Source organism: Pelodiscus sinensis, chromosome 2 (assembly GCF_049634645.1).
Source record: "Pelodiscus sinensis isolate JC-2024 chromosome 2, ASM4963464v1, whole genome shotgun sequence".
In the NCBI taxonomy this organism is placed as follows: domain Eukaryota; kingdom Metazoa; phylum Chordata; order Testudines; family Trionychidae; genus Pelodiscus; species Pelodiscus sinensis.
Genome location: NC_134712.1, coordinates 179282448 through 179305341, shown reverse-complemented (window position 1 = coordinate 179305341; position 22894 = coordinate 179282448). Strand labels below are relative to the sequence as shown.

Genomic DNA, 22894 nt, shown 5'->3' with positions numbered 1-22894 from the left:
AACATGCTGTGTTGTCCTGGACAGTTTCAAAAGGGGTTGTGTGGAGCAAAGGGAAGAATATTGTCAATGCAGTCTTTCTGAAGTTGTTATATTATCCATGAGTTTGGAGGGCCATATCATGCCCTTTAGTGACTTTTTAAGGAGACTCCAGACATACACTGCCTGAATTCCCTGTCCCTCCCATGGACTCCTTCCCTGCTGAAGGGTAAACAAGACCTCTTACTTATTTGCTCCTATCACATCTTGATGTGGCATTGACTGGTACATCACAGTACCAATATATAAGCTTCCTTTCTGGTCTAGTTTGGTATCTGCCAATTGGCAAACAGTATTGTCAAAGATGTTTAGGCTGCCCTAGGACAGTGTTAATTTTAAAAACCAGCAGGAGAAATTCTGAATTACACTTGAGTAACAAATTAACTGCAATGCAGTTCTTTCCATCTCTTCTACATGACTGTTGGGTATGCTTCATGTTGCAATGTTCAGACATCATTGGGAGGGGAATGGACCTATATTTTTCTATCATCTTTGAGAGAAACACTGTAGAATGGTTTGAAAGTGTAAACCATATATTTTGAACTACACAATGTGCCAAATTGAAATGGATTTATGCAAATGAAATCACCAATGTAATCTGAACAAATAGCATAGAAAGGGCACAGACTTTCCTCTGGAAATAGTTTATGCAATCTTCTGTTCTCTTGGGGAATACATGGATAACCTGTGGAATCCAGCCAACTCCTTAAACTCTGCATAGGGACGTAACCAGTTACTCAGTAAGTATCACTCTTACCAGGTGATGCTTACCGATTAACCGGCAACTAGAGCAGCCCCTCCACGTGTGCCGTAGGCAAGGGGCTGCTCCACCCTGGTTGGCCCCATCGTGCCATGGGACCAGCAGCCCCATGGTTAACCATGTAAGTGATAGAATTTTGATTGGTTACACAGTTAATATTTTTATACATATATTTTTTTTTTAGATCTCTACTCTGCATTTGTAGTGTAATTTTGTTGGTTTTGGGGTGGAAATTGGCTAGGAATTTCACAATTCAGAAGCTAGTGAATAAGACAATTACTGACTACATTTATTTTCCCTTAGGGATAAAGAAATGGAGAAGAGCTTTGAAGTAGTAAAACACAAAAATAGAGGTAGGGATGAGGTCTCAAAAAACCAGGCACTTAAACTTCAGCTAGACAACCAATATGCTGTGCTTGGGGATCAGTAGAGCTGCATACACGTTACAATTAAGGAATGCTTTTTTGGTAACCCTCCTACTAAGGTAACTAAACTACAGCTAACGACTATGATGAACATGCCATCTTATTTCTGCTGGATCTGCTGCGGCAAGTGCAGACTACTTTGACATAAGTGATTGCTCTCGCACTATGGAAGCATAATGTGTTACACCGTTCTCCATTGGATTTGGGGGAAATTGATGTAAATGGTTGAACAAGATTCATCAGTGTTCTTTAATACTCTGAAAAAGTATCTACAGTCAGTGGTCATTTCAAAATCTTTTTATGTTCAGATACTGAGCCTTCGTAAGGGTTGACTACCTCAGACTTGCTGCACTCATTGTGGACACCATGTGGATCACAACTTCTGGAAAAGAAGGTTACAACTGTTTTAGTGGCCATCTGAAACTTGAAACCAGCTTCTCTTCTGGGTTCCTGTCAGAAATCCTGCAGAAGTCAGCCATTTGGTTCTGATTTGCTATAAATAACAAAGATTTAAGTGACCTTAATGAGAAATCTGTCTGGTGTCCCATCCTGAGGAATCCGTTCATGTGTAGCCATAGCCTACTAGAGACTTTCTGGAGCATACCACTTTCAAAAATTAACAAAGTATAGTACAGAGCTGTAGTTTGTTTACCTTTTTAGATAGAGCTGTACTGAGATAACTGCAAAACAAAACTCATTCCAATACGAAATTGGAGGGTGTGTGGGGTGGGAGATTGATAGGGCTGTTTGCATTAGCCATTTTCACAGTTGTGTTTAAGTGTTTTCTTTGTTCTTCAAAAAAATGCCTTCCCTGTTTCTGGTATAGAATTGCAGTACACGCGAGTAAAAATGTGAAGTGTGTTAATAGTGATAAGTTTATTTTGGTTTTCATAATTGGGTCACTTCTCTTTTTCTGAGGGACTGGGACTGCAGTAGGATTTAATTTGGCACACAGCAGAAGCCCGTACTCACACTGTAGTTTTCAGAATGTAGTTTTAAAAAAAATACATGCAGTAATAATATTAACCTCAAGATGAGTTTTTCTGTTGTGGCACAAGTGGCAAAAGTAACAGCTGTTTCCAACCAATCCTGTCTTGTATGGGTAAATTGATATGTCTCCGAGGGAAGGATAACCTCAAACCTGGTGAGATTTAATTTTATGGCTGCTTCTGGTCACCTTGTGAGCTTGCAAACTTTTACATGCAAAAATCCTCATTTTAAATGGTATTTTTTTCAACTGGAGGAAACCTAGTGACATTGGAAGGAGTTGAGAGCTTTGTTCAGTTTCTGGTCACTTCTGGCTTAATTTAGTGGAGATAAATAAAATGGTATTTGTATGCTAAAGCTATTAGATACGTAATACCCACTAGTTTCCATACGGTGAAAAAGAATGACAACCACCCAAATTCTCCACACCATTTGTCTTTCCCCTTGCTTCATTCAGTATGTTTTTAGTATGCTAGTTAAGAGAGTAAGCACCTCTTTCCAAATCTAGGTTTCTCCCTGTAAATGTGAATGCCAAAAGGAGGAGCTGCAGACTTAATTCCCTTGTCTACTTCATATTTTCCAATGGCAAAGCAATCTTAGTGATGTGGCAGTACTTCACCTATAGACGATGAGGCTTGGTGGCTCATGCAGAAATTATGTGGCTAGTTTCCTTTGATTTAATTGCTGATGGTATAAAGTCTATTTCCTTTGAGGTCAGTAAGACTCTTGCTGTTGACTTCAGTGGGGTCAGGGCTTTCTCTTTGTTCTCATAATATGCTTGGAATAGAACTGGCCTTAAAGTCCTTCCAGAGTGAACTTTTTCAGTAAATGTCCAAACTAGCAGCTGTGATTAGGTACACCGCTCAAGACAAGTTTAAAACCTGAAGATTTAATTTTGAGAATCAAAACCACTTAAAGTAGACTGACTTTGATACCGTTGGACTCTGAGCCATGTATCTTCCCTGAAAGAACTCTGCCAACAAAACATGTTTTTTTGTCACTAAAAAGTTTAAGATTGTTCTTTGCTGTAAATGGAAGTGTCACTTGATGACATGGTAGATATCCGATATACTAAATTCCCAACTTTGTTCTGGCATTTTAATGGATCGTTAATGCACATGAATCAAGTTTTTAATACACTGTATGATGGGTAGATGAGGCTGTCCATTGTACCTTTATTTGAATTCTCAGGCATGGTTCTGGCAGTGCAAGAAAACCTGTAACATTAATAAATCTAATAAAGTGGAAATATACATGGATCCTGGAGTCTAATGAATCTTTACCTGTAGTTCTAGTGTACACCATGTAGCATTTAAATAAATGCAGGGTAACTGGATAGCTTTGTGACAGATAATGAGGTGTTTGCAGTCATTAAGTTCAAATCCAGGTCCAAAGAAACACAGCTAACAGCTCATGGGGACGTTTGGTCCTGTATATCCTTCACATAGTGTGGTAATTAGACTGAGGCCTCTGGATTGTATCTAATTCAAATAATCTTTTAGACCTAAGTGGCATTCTCAGCAGTGTCCATAGAATGAAAAGGGGACACACAGTGGGCTAAACACTAGGGCTACGTCTACACTGGCATGAATTTCCGAAAAAGCTTAAAACGGAATAGTTTTCCGTTATAAGTATTTCCGGAAAAAGAGCATCTACACTGGCAGGCTGCTTTTCCGGAAAAGCCCTTTTTCCGGAAAAGCCCGTCTACATTGGCCACAGATACTTTTCCGGAAAAAGGGCTTTTCCGGAAAAGCAGCCTGCCAGTGTAGACGCTCTTTTTCCGGAAAAGCGTTTGTGGCCAATGTAGACGCGCTTTTCCGGAAAAAAGCCCCAATTGTCATTTTCGCGATCGGGGCTTTTTTCCGGAAAAGACTACTGTGCTGTCTACACTGGCCCTTTTCCGAAACAGTTTTCCAGAAAAAGGACTTTTGCCCGAGCGGGAGCAGCATAGTTTTTCCGGAAAAGCAGCTGATTTCTTACAGTAAATCGTCAGTGCTTTTCCGGAAATTCAAGGGGCCAGTGTAGACAGCTCGCAGCTTATTCCGGAAAAGCAGCTGCTTTTCCGGAATAAGTGGCCCAGTGTAGACACAGCCAATGCGTGTCATTCTAAGTACTTGCTAGAATATCTTCACAATACAAGGAATCTGGAATTTTTGTAGGGACTTCTCTGATTAAGCAGTGTGTTCAGGGAGTCTAACAAAATCCAATTAAGTCACAACTTCCCTTTTTTTAAATTTTTGTTAAGGAATTATATTTAGCATCCTATTGCAATAAAATGAATGTTATTTTGAATCACACTCTTGGCACATGTAAAAATTACCTAAAGTACAGTGACCTGTCTCAAATAAGATTCAGATTTATATGGCTGCTATAGTCTACTTTAACACACTGATAAATGTCACTTTAAAAACTATGCATGAGCTCTGAAGCCTTATTTAAAATGAAGAAAATTCTCATTTACAGCCTGCCCACACCCTGCTGTCTCAGTATCAGCTTTTAAGCCATGCATATCACCATCTAGGAAGCTTCCCCCCAAAGGGTAAACATACAACTGCTGGAAGTTTTAGTGGTTACATGTTTACTTGAATACATACATTTTTAACATCTCTAGTACAGGTTGAACCTCTTTAGTCCGGCACCCTTGGGACCTAACCAGTACAGCACCAGAGAATTTGCTGGACCACAAGACGTCAGTATTATCAAGTACTATTATTGACACTTCCACTGCTTACTGGGCTCTTAGAAGATATTTAGGGGTAGATTAGAGCTAAATAATAGCGCAGGACACAGAGCCAGGACTGGTGACTGTAAAACTTTATGGGCTCCTGGGAAATGTGGCCATACCCAGGATAAGTGGACATCCGCTTAACTAAAATCATGCTGGACTACAGATGTTGCTGGACCAGAGAGTACCAGACTAGAGACGTTCAACCTGTATTTTTTTTTCACTACTTTAAGCCAACTACAAAACAGTTTAATCAGATTTGTTCAGGATAATAACTGTAGTAAGGTTTTTTTAAAAATATACTTTTTTTTTAAATAATTCATTTAAATCTTGTATAGGGCTCATGGACTCATTTCATATTGGAATATGTCTTTGGTTCATGGAAACTCATACACTTCCAATTTGCTGAAATTTGTAACCTATCCTATTTGCTTGGTCTGCTCTGAATTTGACAGCACCAAAGAAGGCAAGACCCTGGGGAGGAAGTTTGCTTACTCTTGCTATGAAAGTCAGCATATCTTAGGCAAAAAAAAAAAAAAGAATTTTTCTCTATATCTAAGTGCTAAAACTCAAAAGCAACTGAGTCTTTCATTGACTTAATACAGTTTCAGTGCTAGTTATACTCTCAATAGCTACATTCCTTTACCTTTCATTAGTGTGAGCTGTTTAAAGAAATGTACTTCAGAAAACAAATCTCTCTGCTTGATATTAGTGACAATCTTGCTAAATAAAAATAATTTTCTTAGGCCTTTAGCACAAGTGGGAGTTTTTTCTGAGCACAAAAGAAGCACCTTCATTCTTTAGTTCAGAGTTGTTGTAAATTTAATTTAATTGCAGGATGCTCAATCTCTGGTCTTCCTATATAACTTCTGAGGTAAGACTAGCTATAGGCATTTTCAAAACAACAGTTTTTGCTGAATCTGGGTTTTTAAGTGAGATGGTGGTAGAAATATGCTTATAAAATTTCAGTAATTGAAATCAGCTGTTTGGGGCACAATGTTCACTTGGTGGTAAAAACTGAAGAACACTTTGTTCTGTTTGGAGCAGGGCTACTCAACCCACGGCCCTCATGCAGCCCATGGCCCTTTTTCAGCCCACGGTATGGTTTGGGTTTATGCAGGTCTCAACACACAGCCCACAGGTGGGATCCTTTGAACATGGCCTCCGCTGGAACACGTTCCACTACGGCGAGTCAATATAATGGTCTGTTTATGTACATTTTAGTAGTTAAATTCCTGGACTGTCATTGCTCATTAAAAGTACTGTCACGGGTGGAAAGCGGATAAATATTGCATTTTATTAATATCAGCAAAACTAACTTAAATGGGCCTGTGTTGTGTAGTTTTGCTTCAATCTTTGTATTCATGCCTGTCAGTGTGTGAAGCTATTTGCATGTACATGCAAATATATATGCAACTACACTTACTTTGCAGCCCTTGGCATGTGCTGTGAGTATCATTGTGGCCTCTGGGGCTTCCAAAGTTGAGTAGTCCTGGTGTAGAGTTAAGTATAAAAACACATTTTCATTGAAAGTAGAAGTTAAAACTCAAAGATCCATGTTTAGAAGGAATGGTGTTGCACTGAGCTAGCATTTAGATGGGGAGGGAAGGATATTCAGTTTATAGCAAATGTCAAAATCAAGCACAAGACACCACTGACAAATTATATATCCAATGATAGTTTGGATAGCAAAGATGTTAAGAAAGGAACTTCCAAGCACTAACATAGGTGTGTATTTATTTTCAGGCACAATGCTATAGAAACAATTTGAAAAGGGGAGAGAACATTTAAAAAGGACTGTAAGTACAGGCAGTCCCCGGGTTACGTACAAGATAGGGACTGTAGGTTTGTTCTTAAGTTGAATCTGTATGTAAGTCGGAACTGGCGTCCAGATTCAGACACTGCTGAAACTGACCGCCAGTTCTGACTTACATACAGAATCAACTTAAGAACCCCAGGCGTCCCCAAGTCAGCTGCTGCTGAAACTGATCAGCAGCTGATTCCAGGAAGCCCGGGGCAGAGCAACTGAGGTGCTGCGGCTGAATCAGGACCTGGGGCAGAGCAGCTGGGGTGCTGCCGGGTTGGTCCAGTAGTGCCCACGGGCGCTGCAGGACCAATCGGCAGCGCCCCAGCTGCTCTGCCCCAGAGTCCAAAACAAAAGCCTGGTCTGCTGGGGGGGGGAGCACACTAGCTGCCCCCCCCCCCAGCAGACCAGGGACACGGGGAGCAGAGCCGCAGCGGGGTGCCGCGCCTCTGAGGCTTTGCTCTGGCAAAGCCTCAGAGGCAGGGACCCCGCCGTGGCTGCGGCTTCAGTCAGGGTGCCTGTGGTCTGCTGGGGACCGTCCCCAGCAGACCACAGGCACCCAGACTTGGAGCGGCAGCAGCGGCGGTTCCCCGCGCCTCTGAGGCTTTGCTCTGGCAAAGCCTCAGAGGCGCGGGACCCCCCCCGCGGCTGCGGCTTCAGTCCGGGTGCCTGTGGTCTGCTGGGGACCGTCCCCAGCAGACCACAGGCAAAGCCTCAGAAGCGCGGGAACCCGCCCGGTGCCCCTGGTCTGCTGGAGACGGTCTCCAGCAGACCAGGGGCACCGGAGCAGCTTACGAACGGGGCTTTCTCGCCCCGACTTCCGGGGCGAGAAAGCTCCGTTCGTAAGTGCGGATCCGACATAAGTCGGGGACTGCCTGTAATGGGTAAAGAATTGTGTACACAGGTTAGGAGAAGAGGATTGTGTTGGAGGAAAAATGCAATAGCTTCCATGAAGAAGAATGCTAAGGCATTGATGAAGAGCGAGCAGTGCTTATTAGGGATGTAATAGTGTAGTTGATTAACCAATAAGCAAAAGCTTATAGGTTAATGTTATAGACTACATGCATTTCATTCCCCTCACTCCCAGCAGTAAATTTTTTAGCAGGCTGGACAGCAGTTCAGCTCAGTCCTGGTTTGCACCGGGTCTGGGACCTACCCCCGCTATGGCTCTGCCTTTTAAGTGTATTAGGAGCCAGACAGCCTGGCTCAGTTCTGTCTTGTACCGGGTCTGGAAGCCCAGCCCCCTGCCTGGACAAGAACTGCTGCCACCCCACGCTGCTACCTCTCAAAGACAGCAGTAAGGGGCAACAGGCAGCTAGACCAGACCACAAGGGGAGCTGGTTTTTAAACTGGCCCCCCTCACGGACCAGCTCCTGTCTGGCACCCCATGCTGCTGCTGCCTCTAATACAGAGACTGCAGTGCGGAGTGGCAGGAGGCTCTTTGGGGGTGGGGCTGGGGTGCACATAAGAGCAAAGAAAGCTTGAAAATTTGTAGCTGAGGGAGCATCAGAATGAAAAAAATACATATGGGAAAATGGTGTTGTCGAGGTTGTGGAATTGTCATCTATACATTGTCTTATCAAGCTTGTAAACTACCACAACTGTTTTCAGTAAATTAGAATAGTGCCAAGTTGCAAGATTCATGATCTTAAATGAAATTTACAAAATAGCAAATTCTGAGATCTAATTAAAAAAATAATTTCCTTCCCCCCCTCCAACTACTTAGAAAGAAGTGGAACACAGACACCCATATTTCCTTTTTTGATAAATACATTTCTAATAGTATGTTGGTGAAATTCTTATATGTAATTGTTCAGGTATAATTCACTGTATATCAAGCTTAGTGAAGTTTCATGGGGTTGCATGACTAGATTATGGATATTTAGGGTGGTGTACTGATGTATTAAATACTCAGAAAAAGAGTAACACACTTCGGAATACTGACATGGAAGATCTGGTCCAAAACAAGCAAGAACATGAGAGGAAGAATGGTTGAGAAGAGTTAAGGCATAGGTTGGGGAAACAAATCTGGGTTCTGTTCTCAGTTCTTCCTCTGACTTGCTGTAGAACCCTGTGCAAATAATGTAACCTCACTGTGCCTTCACGGCAGTGTTGTGAGGCTTAATTCATAAAGTGCGTTGAGACCCATTTGATAGAAGGTGCTATAGTGTGTGGAGTATACAAATATATCAGTCCAGTGCTATTGGTTCTTTCAGTTATAATAAAATATGACACCTGGATTAATTTTCATTACAGTATTATTACTTAGGGAAAGCATATATATGAAATGTAATATACATTATATTATATTTAAGTATTATGGGATCATGTAACTATAGACTTATAATCCATACATTCAAGGGGCATATTAACGATTATGCGTTTAACCTTTAATTGGCATTTCCTCAATTTGTGTAATTGTGCAACCCTAACATATTGACATATCTTTTTTTTTTGCATAGAATCTATTTAAAATCAATTTGTCATTTTATAAACCTCATAATGAAAATAAACTTCTGTTCGTATTGTTTAATATCCATCTTTTACAATTTACAGTTTTTAAATGTTTGTTTAAATAATGTGAACTAGGAATGTTCCCTGATATGATTTCATTCTTGCAGAATTTACTTATTATGCTAATTGGCTGCTTATACAGGAAACACATGAGAAGGCCTAGTTCCTGCCATGGAAAGCTTATAGATTGATTTAAGAGAAGATGATGTGACAATAGGAGAAGATGAGAGAGGAGGACAAAAACGATAATAGTAATAATCCTGGTTATTGATTGTGTTTCTGTTGTTAGGAGGATGTCTATGGAATAGTAACACGGGCAGGGTAATGGGAGGGAAGGTGCCCTCCCATTGGGAAAGAGAAGAATAATAGAAGTAAGGCTACAGAGCAAGAATATGTTATTGAACAGGTAGGATGTAAGAGTAAGTGGATAACGCTAAATATCAGCATATCAAGTAACCGCAGCTGGAGGACTCTGGAGCCCAAGGAGCAGGTGTGTAGAAATGTAACTGACACAGATTTTCTTGAAGTTGTATCTCATTTGACATTGGGGATTTAAGGTCTACCTTTAGAGTTCTTGCTGATGATGCCCATGTTTGTGGAGAGACCAGGTGGTTATGGTGGGGACATGCATCAGACTCCAGTTTGCTGAAGCTGTCTGGCTTTGGTGAACGTTAAGCCGGAGAGAAAGAGGGATGAAAGTTGGCTACCATTGCCTGTCTCCTCTGCTACACCATCCTCTCCCTTTGCTGGTATTTTGTCACCATGGCACCCAAATATGAGCTGTTAAAAACAGTTATCTCAGTCATTATCTTTCCTCTCTCTACAAGTACAATCGTTGTTGCCATGTTCCAACAAACTGTAGCATATATTTCAGAGGAGATTCTTGACTGGAGCTGACCAATGAGTCCTTAAGCATGAGCAATAATTTTGACAATTTTATTATCCTAACTAGTTTAACAACGTTCTATGTGAGGCAATGAGCTCTTAGAGAGTGAGTTAAAAATGGTCTTTCACCAAGTGTCCTTTTTCCCTAGAGATATAGCAGCACCTCTTTATCTTGACTAACTGATTTTCTGTTGGAATTGCAGATCTATAGCTCATCTCTTATTTTTCTTTTCTCATTTCACAACTCAATTATACTCTAGTAATCTCTCTGGGTATGAGAATTTTTTCTCTACATCTGATCAGTTTTTTCCTTTTGTCTTTCTGTGATATCTTTTAATATGATGATAAAAACAGAGCAGTGTTCGGCATGAGGACCCATGAGAAAAATATATACCATAATATTTTTCCGTATTCTCTCTTTAATGCAGCCTAACATCTTATTCGCTTTCTTGACTGCAACTTCACATTTGAGCAGAGGTCTTCATCGAGCTGTCCATGGTGATGTCATCTCTCAAGGAGACGATGTAGGCAACTAATTCAGAACCCACCAATGTGTATGAATGGTTACAATTCTTTCCAATATGCATTGCATTGCACTTGTTTCTGTTGACTTGTATTTGCCTTTGTCTTGCCCAGTTATAAAGTTTGTTAGTTACTTCTTGCATTCACCATCCTTCCTAGTGTTGGCAAACCTAATAATTGTAACTTGACAGCTGAATTTGCCACCATGCTGTTCACTCAATCTTCAGCTCACAAATGTATACCACCATTCTTATGAGTAATTACTGTGGCATGCCCGTATTAGCTTCTGTATATATGCAGATTTGATTATTTCTTTCTATCTTTTTACTTGTATCCATATAGGTTGTAGTTTCTTGCTAGTTCAATTGATAACAAAGAAATCATTGAGCCATGACCTTGTCCCATTTTCCTGAATTCATGTGTATACTGTAGTCTTCATTGGTTAAAATACCTTAATGTGTTTTATTTTCAACCGAAAGCCAAATCCCTGATCCTGCATCTCTTTCAGATAATGTGACTCATCAGAAAATGTCTTTCAGATAATTTTCTGTCTCCTAGTAGCAATTCTGTATATCTGGGCTTCTCGCTCTCTCGCTCTCTCGCTCTCTCGCTCTCTCTCTCTCACAGAAATGGGTCAGAGTTCTGGCATTACATGGTTTGGCCATGCCTCTTTGCTTCAACTTTCTCCCTGATCAGCTATTCTGAAGCTGTGAAACCTGCATAACACATTAACAAACATTCCGGGGTGGGAGAGGGGGGGAGGAGACCTATGTACATTCGACCAAGAAGGTGGTCATATGACAGTGATTCCATTTAATATCTGACTGAGTCTTAAGCCAACCAGGGTGGGTAGAATTGTGTGAGACTTATAACAGAAAGGAAATTATCTGTAAGAAATTTTCTGTACTGCAGCCCAGAGTTTCCCACAATTCTGGACATCTGGGAAATAGCAAGTAATGAATGTTGGTATGGAGAATTATGAAATAAAAATTTGGTAGGAAAGAAGTGTGTGAGCTCACTCAAAATCTGAGTTATTTCCCAACCACCACCTGCAGCATCTTCCTGCCAAAGGAACCCTCTGCAGGAGATAGAAGGTCTACCTTGTAGTGCTTAATGAAATTGTTAGCTATAGATCAAGTGGTCACTTTGCAATTTCCAAAGAAGGTACACTTGCTTGTTCTGTCCATGAAGTTGCTAAAGATCTTATGGAGTGCCCTTTGATCCCTTCTGAGACAAGAGCCCCTGGTGATCTGTAAGCTTCCGTAATAAATAGTGTAATCCACCTTGCAATGGAGGACTTAAAAGTTCTGATTTCCTGGCATTTTGTGGGGAAGGAAACGAATAGGGAACACAATGGTGGATTCACTATGCTTGAGATGGATATTCAACACTCTTCTTAGAAGTGAGATGGTCCATAACTTTTCAGTAGGATATTGTGGTTTTGGACAGAAGGAAGGAAACTCTTGAAGTGTGGAAGGAGGAATTTACCTTATGAAGTAAGGAGTCTGGTGTCCTAAGCACCACTTTGTCCTTGTGGAACATGGGGTAAGGCTGCCAGTTCCTATGGGCAAGCTGGCAGATGTGACGCGAATAAGTCTTAATGGATAAATAAATAAAAGAGGATTGAAAGAATGGCTTGTCAAAGCCCTCAAAACTAGCAAAAGATCCCATTTTGGAAAGTGTCAGCCGACGGTCAGGGCAGTGTGTGTGTGTGTGTGTTTCCGAGTGTGTTTCCGAGAAAAGGTTTAACGTACGTGTCTTTACTGCTAGGACCGGGGTCCTGTTGCAGAGGGTAGCCAGCAGGCCAACAGATGCCCCTTTATAGGAAGAGCTTATTACACCTCAGATTTTAGCTGCTAGAATACAAGATCCCTTCGCAGCGAGCAGCCTAGGAAAGACAGAGATGCCCCAACGGATCTGTCACCTGGAAGTGACACAAATCCAAACGCCCAAGCTCTTCCTATACCTGTCCCTTATGACTGGCTGAAGTTCTTTTAAATTGTGCTTGGTTCTGTTACAGCAACTGAAGGAGTCAGGTTAAAACTTAAACAGTTGCAGGTTTATTAAAAAGACTTATAAAAGCATATGGTTATTGCGCTCTTTCTTAACTGCTAGCAAATACAGATCTTATGGTTATAATGGCTATTGCTCTATTTCTTAACTGCTTGCAAATATAGATCTTAAAAATGGTTACAAAGAAAATAAAGATAGAAAATAGAAATAACGGTACCAAGTGACAGCTTAATCTTTAAAGAGCTCTAAATCTATGTGTACACTTAAAACAAAGGACACATCCAGGTACAATTTTTACCCCTTTCTGTGCCTCTTGACTCCAGCGTGTCAGGCCAGGGCCGGTCTCTCAATTCCTAGGAAAGACGAATACGAGGTGGGCGTCCCCTTGGAACTTCGGGAGATCAAACACCTAACCCAACCAGCAGATAGATGGTAGATTGACGCTCAGAGTAAATGTGCTGCTGGATCCATCTTTATACCCCTGGGGGCCCATATCTTCTTTCTTATCTTAAGACACCAAATTGTACTGGTCCGTTTTGTGGCGCCAGTTCTTACAAGCAAGTTTCAAGTTAATTTACACTTGCAAGAGAGATAACTAAATTGTGAGTACTAGACATTTTTTTACTGGTCGAGAGATTCCTCCCCCCGCGGACGGCTGTGTTTTCGTATCAATATGGGTTTGAGTCAAGGACACTCCTCAGCAGCACTCTGAGTGGCTTGACTGCTGGTCTGATCAATCAGACTGCTTGAAGGAATCTGGCTACCTATCGATTGTCTGCCTGAGAGTCCAAGGATCATATGATCAGCAGTCTACTAAGAGCAGACACATAATAGTACTGATCTAAAGGCTTTGTCTATGCCTTCTTGGAGAAAGTCCAGAATAATTGGAAGACCTAGGATTTGCATTATGGTCTTGGCACCATTGTTGATGCTTGGCCAGGTTGAGGAATATGTTTTTAGTGTTGATACTCTCCTAGATAAAAGCAGTGACTTAATGGCCGTGGAGGACAGATTAAGACCTTCTAGCTGTCAGATTGAAGCAGTTTTTGGGACCTTCCAAGAGGATATCTGGTCTCCATGGAAACCGGAGAGGCTGTTCCAGTTTCATCTCTCAGGTTGGAGAACCAAAGTCTCCCCAGCCAATGAGAAGTTATCAATCTTAATACCTCCTGTTCTTGTTTTATTTTCTAGACCACCTTCCCCAGTAGTGGAAAGGATGGAAACATGCAAAGTAGGCCCTGCAGCCAACTGTATGATAAGGCCTCTGGCCCCATATACCTGGGGTCTGCCTCCCTTGTGAAGTATTGTGTTCTCTTCATGTTTGTACAATTTGCACAGAGGTCAGTTGAAGGGAGATCCTATGTCTGATTTGGGCATCAATTGGAGTTGTTGACCCTGTGCCTGCTGAGTCGGCCTGTTTTTGGGTCAGGTCTCCTGTGATGTGGATTGCCCTGGGGGAAAGGAGGAACTGTTCCACCTATCTTGCTGTTTTTATTGCTTGTTCCCCTTTGGATTTTACCACAGTGTCAGCCTTATCTAGCTTTTCTTCCAAAAGGAGGGAGCATGTAAGTTTGGCTGAGCATCTGACCTGTTTGAGTATCCACTTTCCAAAATGAAAGCCATAGATAGCACCTGACTGTAGGGCTTGAAGCTGTGGCTCAGGCAAGAATCTCAGTGCATCCAGTGGGGTGTCAGCTATACATGCTGTTGCTAAGACAACTTTCTTTAAAGTTGGGTAATCTCTGTCCTGAAGGGCTTTGAGATCTTCCAGCGACAAAAAAGATGGTCTTGCAAAGCAGGTAGCTCCCAGGGATGCTTGGAGGGTGGCAGAGGAGGCTTCAAAGTGCTTTTTGAAAGTGGCCTCCATCTTTCTATATGTAGGGTCCTTCGACCATAACTGTTTCCAGGAGCAGTGGGAGAACCATAAGCTCAGGAAGGCTAGTTCCCGGGCTGGCCCATCTTTTTCCATCTGAGGTCATGTCCCTCTTTTCCCATCAGAGCCCAGCCCTACCCCCCTCCAGTTTAGTGTGCAGCCCTGCCCTGGAACCCTGGAACACCAGATGGGTGGCGGGTAGAACCCCTGGAGGACCAGGTATATGTTGGTTCCCCCCCCCATCCCGACCCAGAGCACTAGGGGGTGGACAGTACATGGGCCCTCCAGCCCTGGAGCACCAGGGGACATGATCCCAGGACTCCTAGCACTGGAGTGCTGGCAGTGCAGCCCCTGCCACCTTCATGAATTGTCAGCTTTTTCCTTCCCTGTTTAACCTTTTTAGGTTTTTAACATTTCTTGTGCATTATGGGAGCATAGAAGATCTGCTGCAGCCTTGGTGAAGCCTTTTGTGTCCTACCTTCCTTTGGGCCTGGAGCCCTCTTGAGAGATCTAACAACCCTTCCTGGGAGGGAGAGGGAAAAATTGGCCAAGCTGTTCTGGTCAGCTAGGGAGAGAGAGGGACTAAGTAGAAGCCCTGCTTCTTTCCTTGGGATCCACTTTACAGTTGGGGGGTGGGGAGGACTTGTGGCTCTGCAAGCCTCAGTAGTTTGTTCGCCAAGGATCCATTTGGACTTGCTTCGTGAATAGTCAGCGTCCGCAGCGTTTGATGCTTCTCCCTGCTTTGCAGTGGGATTCCCAGCCCATCCCCCTCTCCCCCAGTGGATCCTCAGCTGTGTCAGTGAATGGGAGACTCCATTTGCCTATGGGACTTGTAGCTCCGGGACCTAATGGAGTTAGGGATGGGAACATGGGTGCAGGTGGACACCATGTCCTATCTATGAGCCAGGGAAGGCTGTCTCGTGTGCAGCCTTGTTTAGATCCTAGTACTTTCTTGGTTGCTCTGCCATGCCAGAAAGACAGTGGTTCTCAAATTGAGGTTCCAGAGCCCAAAGTGGGTCATGATCCTATTTTAATAGGATCACCAGGGCCAGCATTACATTTGTTGGGACCCCAGGCTAAAAGTGAAGCCTTAGCTGCACCCCCATCCAGGGTGGCAGGGCTTGGGCTTTAGCCTCTCTCCCCACTGGCAGGGTGGCATGCCGTGGACTGAGGAGGGGCAACTTGAGGGTTTAACTGACCGAGGAGGAGGAATGCAGAGGAGTGGCAACACTGCTCCTTACTACCCACCAAATTGGACAGAGAAGTTAAAATAGGTGTGAAAGGAAGCAAAAGAAACCAAACGTGGCGGCAGCAGCGGCTGCTGCAGGAGAAAGAGAAGTTGGCAGCAAGCAGGAGCAGGAAGTGTAGTCACATTTTTGTGGTGCCAAAACACAGATCTACCTCCATGAGCTACAGGTGAGCAGCCCAGATGTCTAGTATGGGGGGAGATGCTGGGCTGCAGAAAACACCAGATTGAAATTCTGTAAAAACAGCTTGTCCTTTTTAGTAGCATGCTGGAGAACCAATGTACTGATAGGCATATACAACAGATGCCTGACTGATTTCGTTCTGGTGTAACTTCACTGTTATCAGTACTCCTGATTGACACTCCTTTGAGATCCGATTCAGATCCATTAGAGTTTGGGTTGGGACTTCTCTTTTGAAGTCAAGGTATCATAATCAGAAGTTAAGCAACACAGATGAGAACTAGTCCCACAAATGAATTTATTTTCTTCTGGGTTTAGCAGGGACTGTATTTGTCTCTTAAGATTTTGGCTGAAATAGAGCAGATTTACTGATTTGTAGGTGTGATTAGCAAGTGTCCAAACAGAGGCACACTTAAACTATACATAATTATATTGGTTCGTAAGTGGGCAGTGATGTTAGATTGTAAATATGAACTGAGCAGATTTGCAGGTTACATGTTTGCTCTTCACACTGTCCTCATCTTGGACTCAAGCTATGAATAAGATCAGTTCTCTAGGCATCGGCTGGATTTAGGAGTAACATCCTACTAATCAAAAGGAAGGGAGCTTCTTGAATTATACCCTATAAGTTCACAAAAAGCTTAAGTCCTTCCATCAGTTATGTTATCTCAAAAGTGGAAAATCATACCATATACTGTAGCTTCCCCATATTAGTAATAGGCTGTGGATAGGAGATCAACGGACCTTGACTTTTCTGTTCAAGTAATTTATAATTATGCTGCTTGTTTTTTCTTAAAAAACCAAAAACAAATCTAAATAGTCTATTGCCAGCAGTGTGATACTGATCAGGTACCAGTGGGGGTAGTAAACCTGATGCTGGTCTTGCTACACGGCTGGACAGATTGCTTCTCCATGTCTGTTTCCCAGGCTGTAAAATGGGATAAATGCTTGCTAATCTTCATAAGGCACTTTAAGATGCTTTGTTTGAAATGGAGAAATAACACTTCACATACAGCGGAATCCACTTTATCCCAGTGCCAAATGCATTTGTTTTCCTTAAACATCAATTAGGTATTGAATATACTTATCCATACGCATCTTCTCACGCACTCCAAATGCCCAATCCTGTTGCAGAAGCCTCACCAAGCCCTGATCCCACCAAGAAACAAGTCCTGCTCGCACTAATTTCCTCTTGCTACTTACGTCCCATGACCTACCACGTTTCTAAAGGTTGACTGATTAGTTTTCTCACAATAAATATCCTAGACTCCAACCCACCAACTTGCTGTATTTCCCCATTGTACACCCCACATCCTTCCTAAAAGTGCCAGTACCTTGGAATTAGACACCACTCTGACGGTTAATGGGCACCCCGATAAACAGTGCAAAAGTACAAGCCAACACACTACAGAGAAATGCTGTTTACTAGCATAGACTTTGCACTAGGTGCTTTTTGTTCAGTCTGTGTAGTTTTATTGTTTTCTTATGGCTCCTTAATAAGCTGAACTTCTTGAAATCTTACACTTTATACTCCACTTATTTTGAAAGCTATTAATGGAGCAAAAATTATACCCTCCAGCAGACTATGTTTCTCCAAGCTCACCTGATCAGGACAATGGCTTAACTGGCATAGTTCTGCTTCTGCTGAAGTTTGCTAAACAGATTTCATTCACACTATTATTCAAGGAACAGTAGCCCACTTTGCATTTAGTTACTAAAGCAAGATAAAAGGAAGAATGGTCAAGAGGGGGAAGTGGTTAGAAATAGCTATAAACCATACTGGGGCAGTAAGTAGTAGTTTGCTAGTTTAACCACAGAATTTATGCTTTAGGACACAGTGGTGTAGCCAGATGGTAGGAAAACCTATATAATGATTAGAGGGTGCTTTGCAAAATATTGTAAGAGGATATTTTGGTGCATGAAAAGTTGACATTGAACTTGCTTTCAAATATCATACATTGGAACATCAAATCACAACAATTAGTGTTTCTAATTCCAGCATAAAGAATGGTGAAGAGGAGCAAAAACAAGCAAATGACTACTATAATGTCTAACATAGCTTGAAGTCTACCTGATAGCTGTAAAAAAATTGTGATTAGTGATGGTTTGATACAATAGAAATTCTTTTAAATCTAAGTAGACTCATAATCTGACCGGGTTCTATGAATCCCTGTGTTTGTAGTAGGAGGTTGATGATGCCCCTTATTATGTATATTTTATAGTCATAAAGAAGTTAGTAAATTGGGCAATAATGTTGAGAGTGAATTTTACCATGGTAAAATTCAAGCTTCTGCATATGACTCAGCTTCTAAACATGTAGCATGCACACCTCTTATCCGTTTCCGTGTTAGAATAACCATATCCAACATTGTAAAGTATTTTGTGACAGTTCTTCTGAAGAAAGCTAAATAAACATTTATTTTATCTTTTACAGTAGTGACCATTTTTGTTTGTTTGTTTATTTTCATGTTAATTTTACTTCAAGAATGTTTATCTTGTTAAATCATCCAGTAGTGTTGGATAGGACATCTTTCCAGAGTTGAGTTTTGATAGTATAAGTAAAAAAATGTTCACAGCTTAAATGTGAAACAAAAGGTTTTTCTAGATTTCCATAATTTAAGTGTTTCTATTTTAGCACGTTAAAACTCTACATCAAAATTGTGCAGTAGTAGTGTGAGGAATGAAGGCCTAGTGGGAGGGCATGAGCCTGTGAGTTGGAAGTCCTGGGTTTAATTTCCTGGTATGCCACAGACTTCTTGTGTGATTTTGGACAGGTCAGTGTCTGTGTCTCAGTTTCCCACTTCTAGCATGAGATAATAGTATTTTCCTACCTCACAAGTGTGTTGTGAGAATAACTGCCTTGAGGATTGTGAAGCTCTCAGATGCATCCCTGACCACCTTGATTAATAGCCGTTGAGGGAATGACCCATAAACTTACCTAATTCTTTTTTTTAATCCAGTTATAATTTTGGTCTTCACAACATCCCCTGCCAGTGAGTTCCACAGATTGATTGTGCATTACCTGAAGAAGTACTTCCTTATGTGTGTTTTCAACCTGCTGCCCTGCTGGGAAACCCTCTGGTTCTTGTGCTATGTGAAGGGATAGATTTAACTTCCATATTCATTTTCTCCACACCATTCATGATTTTATAGACCTCAAGCATATCTCCCTTTAATCATCTCTTTTCCAAGCTCAATAGTCCCAGTCTTTTAAAGCTTAATTCAAAAGGAGGCCGTTCCAGACCTCTTATAATTTTTGTTGTCCTCTTCTAGCAGTGTAACAAAGCATTAAAAACAGTAACTGTGTAATTGTTAAAAATCCTAGCAGTTACATGGCTAACCAAAGTCTGGGGGGGATCTACAGCTGGGTGGCGCTAGGGAGGGAAGGATGCTGAGGAGTGCCCCCATAGCTACCGGGGAGCCACCCCACGCTGCAGTCTCTGCAATATAAGGCTTATACAGCAGTGCCGGGCTGCAATTGGCTCCCCCAGGATGAGGCCAACCGCCAGAGGAGCACAGCTGGCAGTGCCCCCAGTGCTGTTAGCCACACACCTGGAGTGCTGGCTCCTCTCCCAGCAGGTAACTGGCTTCCCCCGGCTTTGCAGTATAAGAACCTGAAGTACAAGGTGGCAGCCAGCTCCCCAGGAGCAGGGCTGGAACCCAGAGGGCACCTGCAGGGCAGAAGAGTTTAACCGTAACAAACTGATAAGCTGATGGTTATTGGTAAACTAGTTAAACTTTTACATCCCTATTCTCTGTACTTTTTCTATTTCTAATAGAGGGAATCCAGAATTCTATGCAGTATTCAAGGGATGAGGGCTTACCATGGGTTTGTATGGTGATACATTTACAATCGTATTAACTATCCCTAATTCAGTTAGCTTTTTTGACTATCGCTGCATCTCATATTGGACAGATATTTTCGGAGAACTATTCTCAATGAGGCCAAATTCTTTTTCTTGTGCAGTAACAACTAATTTAGACCCCAACATTTTGTACATATAGTTGGATTATGTTTTCCAATGTGCATTATTTTGCATTTACCAGCGCTAACGATCTGCCATTTGAGGCCCAGTCACCCAGTTTTGTGAGATCCCTTTGTAACTCTTCATAGTCTGCTTTGGACTAAACATTAAGTAATTTTGTATCATTTGCTGGTTCACTGGATTTTGGATCATGTATGTATATTTTGAACTGTACTGTACCCAGTGTGGATCCATGGAAGAAACCCACAATTTACCTCTCTCCATTCTGAAAAGTGACCATTTATTCATATCCTTTGTTTCCTGTCTTTTAGCCTGATTTAGGAGCAGACCATCCCTCTTAACCCATGACTGATGGAACAAGTTATTGGTTCAACTCTGCCCTTGTAACCATTTCATAGGTGGATAGTGGGGATATATAAAGTAAGTTAGTGGCTATAGTGCCAGTTAAATTAGTATCTGTAACATACCAACAACAGTGATGTATTGTTTCATGTCTAGCTGCAGACATGAAACTTGCAACTAGAGGCCTTCGTTCCCGTTCAAAGCATCCCTGGTGCACTATTTCTGTTGAAACCAAACTTCAGTTGCTTGGCCCTTTTAAGAGCTTGAAGTGCATTTCAGCTCTCTCAGCATTTGCTTCTCTTGCCTCACCTTTCTGACTGAACCTTTAGAATTTCTTCCCCTGTCAACATGCCTTAGGCCTCTCCTAGTTTCTCAGTACATGTTGTGTCACGGTAGTAGCTTTCAATGCCCCCTTACACAGGGAAATCAGATATAGCTCTGTTCATCATTGCATCTGGAGCAGCCACACAGGTGCCTTGCAGCCACCTCAAACAAAAACTGAACTCAGAGCCTGCCCTCCCAACCCCACTTTTCCCTCATCTCCATTTACTCCCTATTTAATCAGCTAACAATCTGATAGCGACACCATTCCTACACATCCTGGCTAATGCCATCTGGTCCTGGTGACTTGTTACTGTTAAGTTTATCCATTTGCTCCAAAACCTCCTCTGAGGGCACCTCAATCTGGGACAATTCCTCAGCTTTGTCACCTAAAAAGAATGGCTCAGGTTTGGGAATCTTCCCAATCTCCTCAGCCATGAAGACTGAAGCAAAGAATTCATTGTTTCTCCGCAATGACTTTATCATTGAATGCTCCTTTAGCATCTTGATTGTCCAAGGGCCCCCTCTGGTTGTTTAACAGGCTTCCTGCTTCTTATGTACTTAGCAAAATGTTTTTATTACTTTGAGTTTTTTGGTTGCTGTTCTTCAAACTCTTGGCTTTTCTTGGTTGTTAAGCCACAGTGTTACTTTTTGGGTTCTCTTACTGTTTTTTAATTTGGGGTATATATTTAAATTGTGCCTCTATTGTGGCATCTTTGAAAAGTTTCCATGCAGCTTGTAGATATTTTACTTTTGTCACTGTACCTTTTAATTTCTGTTCAACTAATTTCTTCATTTTTGTGTAGTTCCCCTTTCTGAAATTAAATGCCAGTGTTGGGCTGCTGCAGTGTTTTTCCCACAACATGGAGCCTTTGGTGCTAACCTGTTGGTAACAAGTGAAAATTTTTCTTACCATCAGCTATTCGTTATACTTCTCAAATGTGTAATTACTTATTTCTTCAGCTAAGCTTTGATTAATGCATAGACCAGTTTCAACTATTCATATTTTTAAATGAAATTTGTCACAGCTATGCATGACTGCGTCATTATTAATCATTATGCAGCATCTCATTAACAGGACTGCATCAGAAGATTAAAAATATCAGACCAGGATGTGCAATACAACACTGTTGGCTAAATGTGAATTAACAACAATGGAGTCAGAGGGATAACTTGGGTAACTATAGAAATTGCATCCAGTGCCATATATGACTGATTTCTGCTCTTATGCTCACTATGACGAGAGAGAGAGATGCTATTAAAATAGACTGTCATGATCCTGGTTAAAGGACTAGCTGCACCTCTTTCCTGTCTTGTCTCTGACAGCGCTTCTGTTATTGGGACTTTTGCCTTTACATGGGTAGAAATTTGGTTTATTTCACACTTAAACCCTATTTATACCAACCACTTATTAGTCTGCAGATCTGGCTGGGTTTCAGGTACTAATGGTCCCTCCCTTCTGGAACCTGTGACCAGTATTGACCAACATCCTTCTTAAAGCATTATTTAGTAGTTGGAAGGAAACTGTTTTAAAATCTTTTTTCTCTTTAACAGCCCACCTGCTCAGCTTGGAGTGAAACAGATTAGGTAAGATAAAAACCTATCAGTTATAGGAACAAAACAATCAAGCTACATTCTCCCCGTCAGCCTGCATTCTTCTGTGTGTCTCTGGCACTTTCTCAAACAGCCCCTAAGTGTAAGTTAGGCAACTATTAGGAAAAGAGGAGCTGCTTTCCATGTGGGCAGGCTCTGCTACCCAGACAGATTCCAGGAGAAAAATCCATTTTTGCAGTAGGAATGTAAAATCTCAGAAACATTAGGTTTAACGCCAGTTGACTAGCTAAGTAGGATCCTGGGGGAGGGACTGCTCAAGTCGTGCTGGAAGGGGGCTGCTCCCAGGCACTGGCTAACCATTAGTGATGCTTACTGGGTAATTGATTAACTGGTCACCCATTCACATGCCTATTCCTCATATGGTACAGACACCACACTAATGAAATGTCCAGTACTGTAGTTAAAACTCCCCCATTTCTGACTCTGCATAAGCTGGGAACTTGATTGCGTAACTTCATCTCTTGTGTATCAACTCTCCTCTGTAAAACTGGGGGTATCTACCACAGAGGTTTGTTGCAATACTTGATTGTTTGTAAAGTGGCTTGAGATTCCCAAATTAAAGATTCTATGCAATGTAAAGTGTTGTACAGTCTGTGTGCACTCTTCACAATTAATTTAGAAAACATTTTTTCTTTTACACATCTGCTTCTTTCCTGGCCC

At 41.8% G+C, this 22894-nt stretch overlaps 1 protein-coding gene and 1 long non-coding RNA gene across 6 annotated transcripts in view; one reads left to right on the top strand and one right to left on the bottom strand.

Annotated features, from left to right (window-relative positions):
* CDV3 (CDV3 homolog) overlaps positions 1 to 22813 on the top strand; it is a 35784-nt gene extending 12971 nt beyond the window's left edge. Inside the window, exons 5-6 of one of the 5 annotated variants that reach the window (XM_075921913.1) lie at positions 1100 to 1149; positions 10565 to 22813. In XM_075921913.1, coding sequence (XP_075778028.1) covers positions 1100 to 1149; positions 10565 to 10569 — 55 coding nt within the window. In that variant the 3' untranslated portion in view covers positions 10570 to 22813. Of the gene's footprint in view, positions 1 to 1099; positions 3468 to 10564 lie in introns of those variants that run through there. The other 4 variants (XM_075921912.1, XM_075921914.1, XM_075921915.1 and 1 more) reach the window with 4 other exon arrangements.
* LOC142827282 (uncharacterized) lies at positions 6614 to 7815 on the bottom strand. Its single transcript, XR_012901917.1, has 2 exons — positions 7613 to 7815; positions 6614 to 6730 (listed from the first exon to the last, which is right to left on the bottom strand). It is a non-coding gene; the product is annotated as an uncharacterized LOC142827282 (long non-coding RNA).
* Positions 22814 to 22894: the final 81 nt, after the last annotated feature.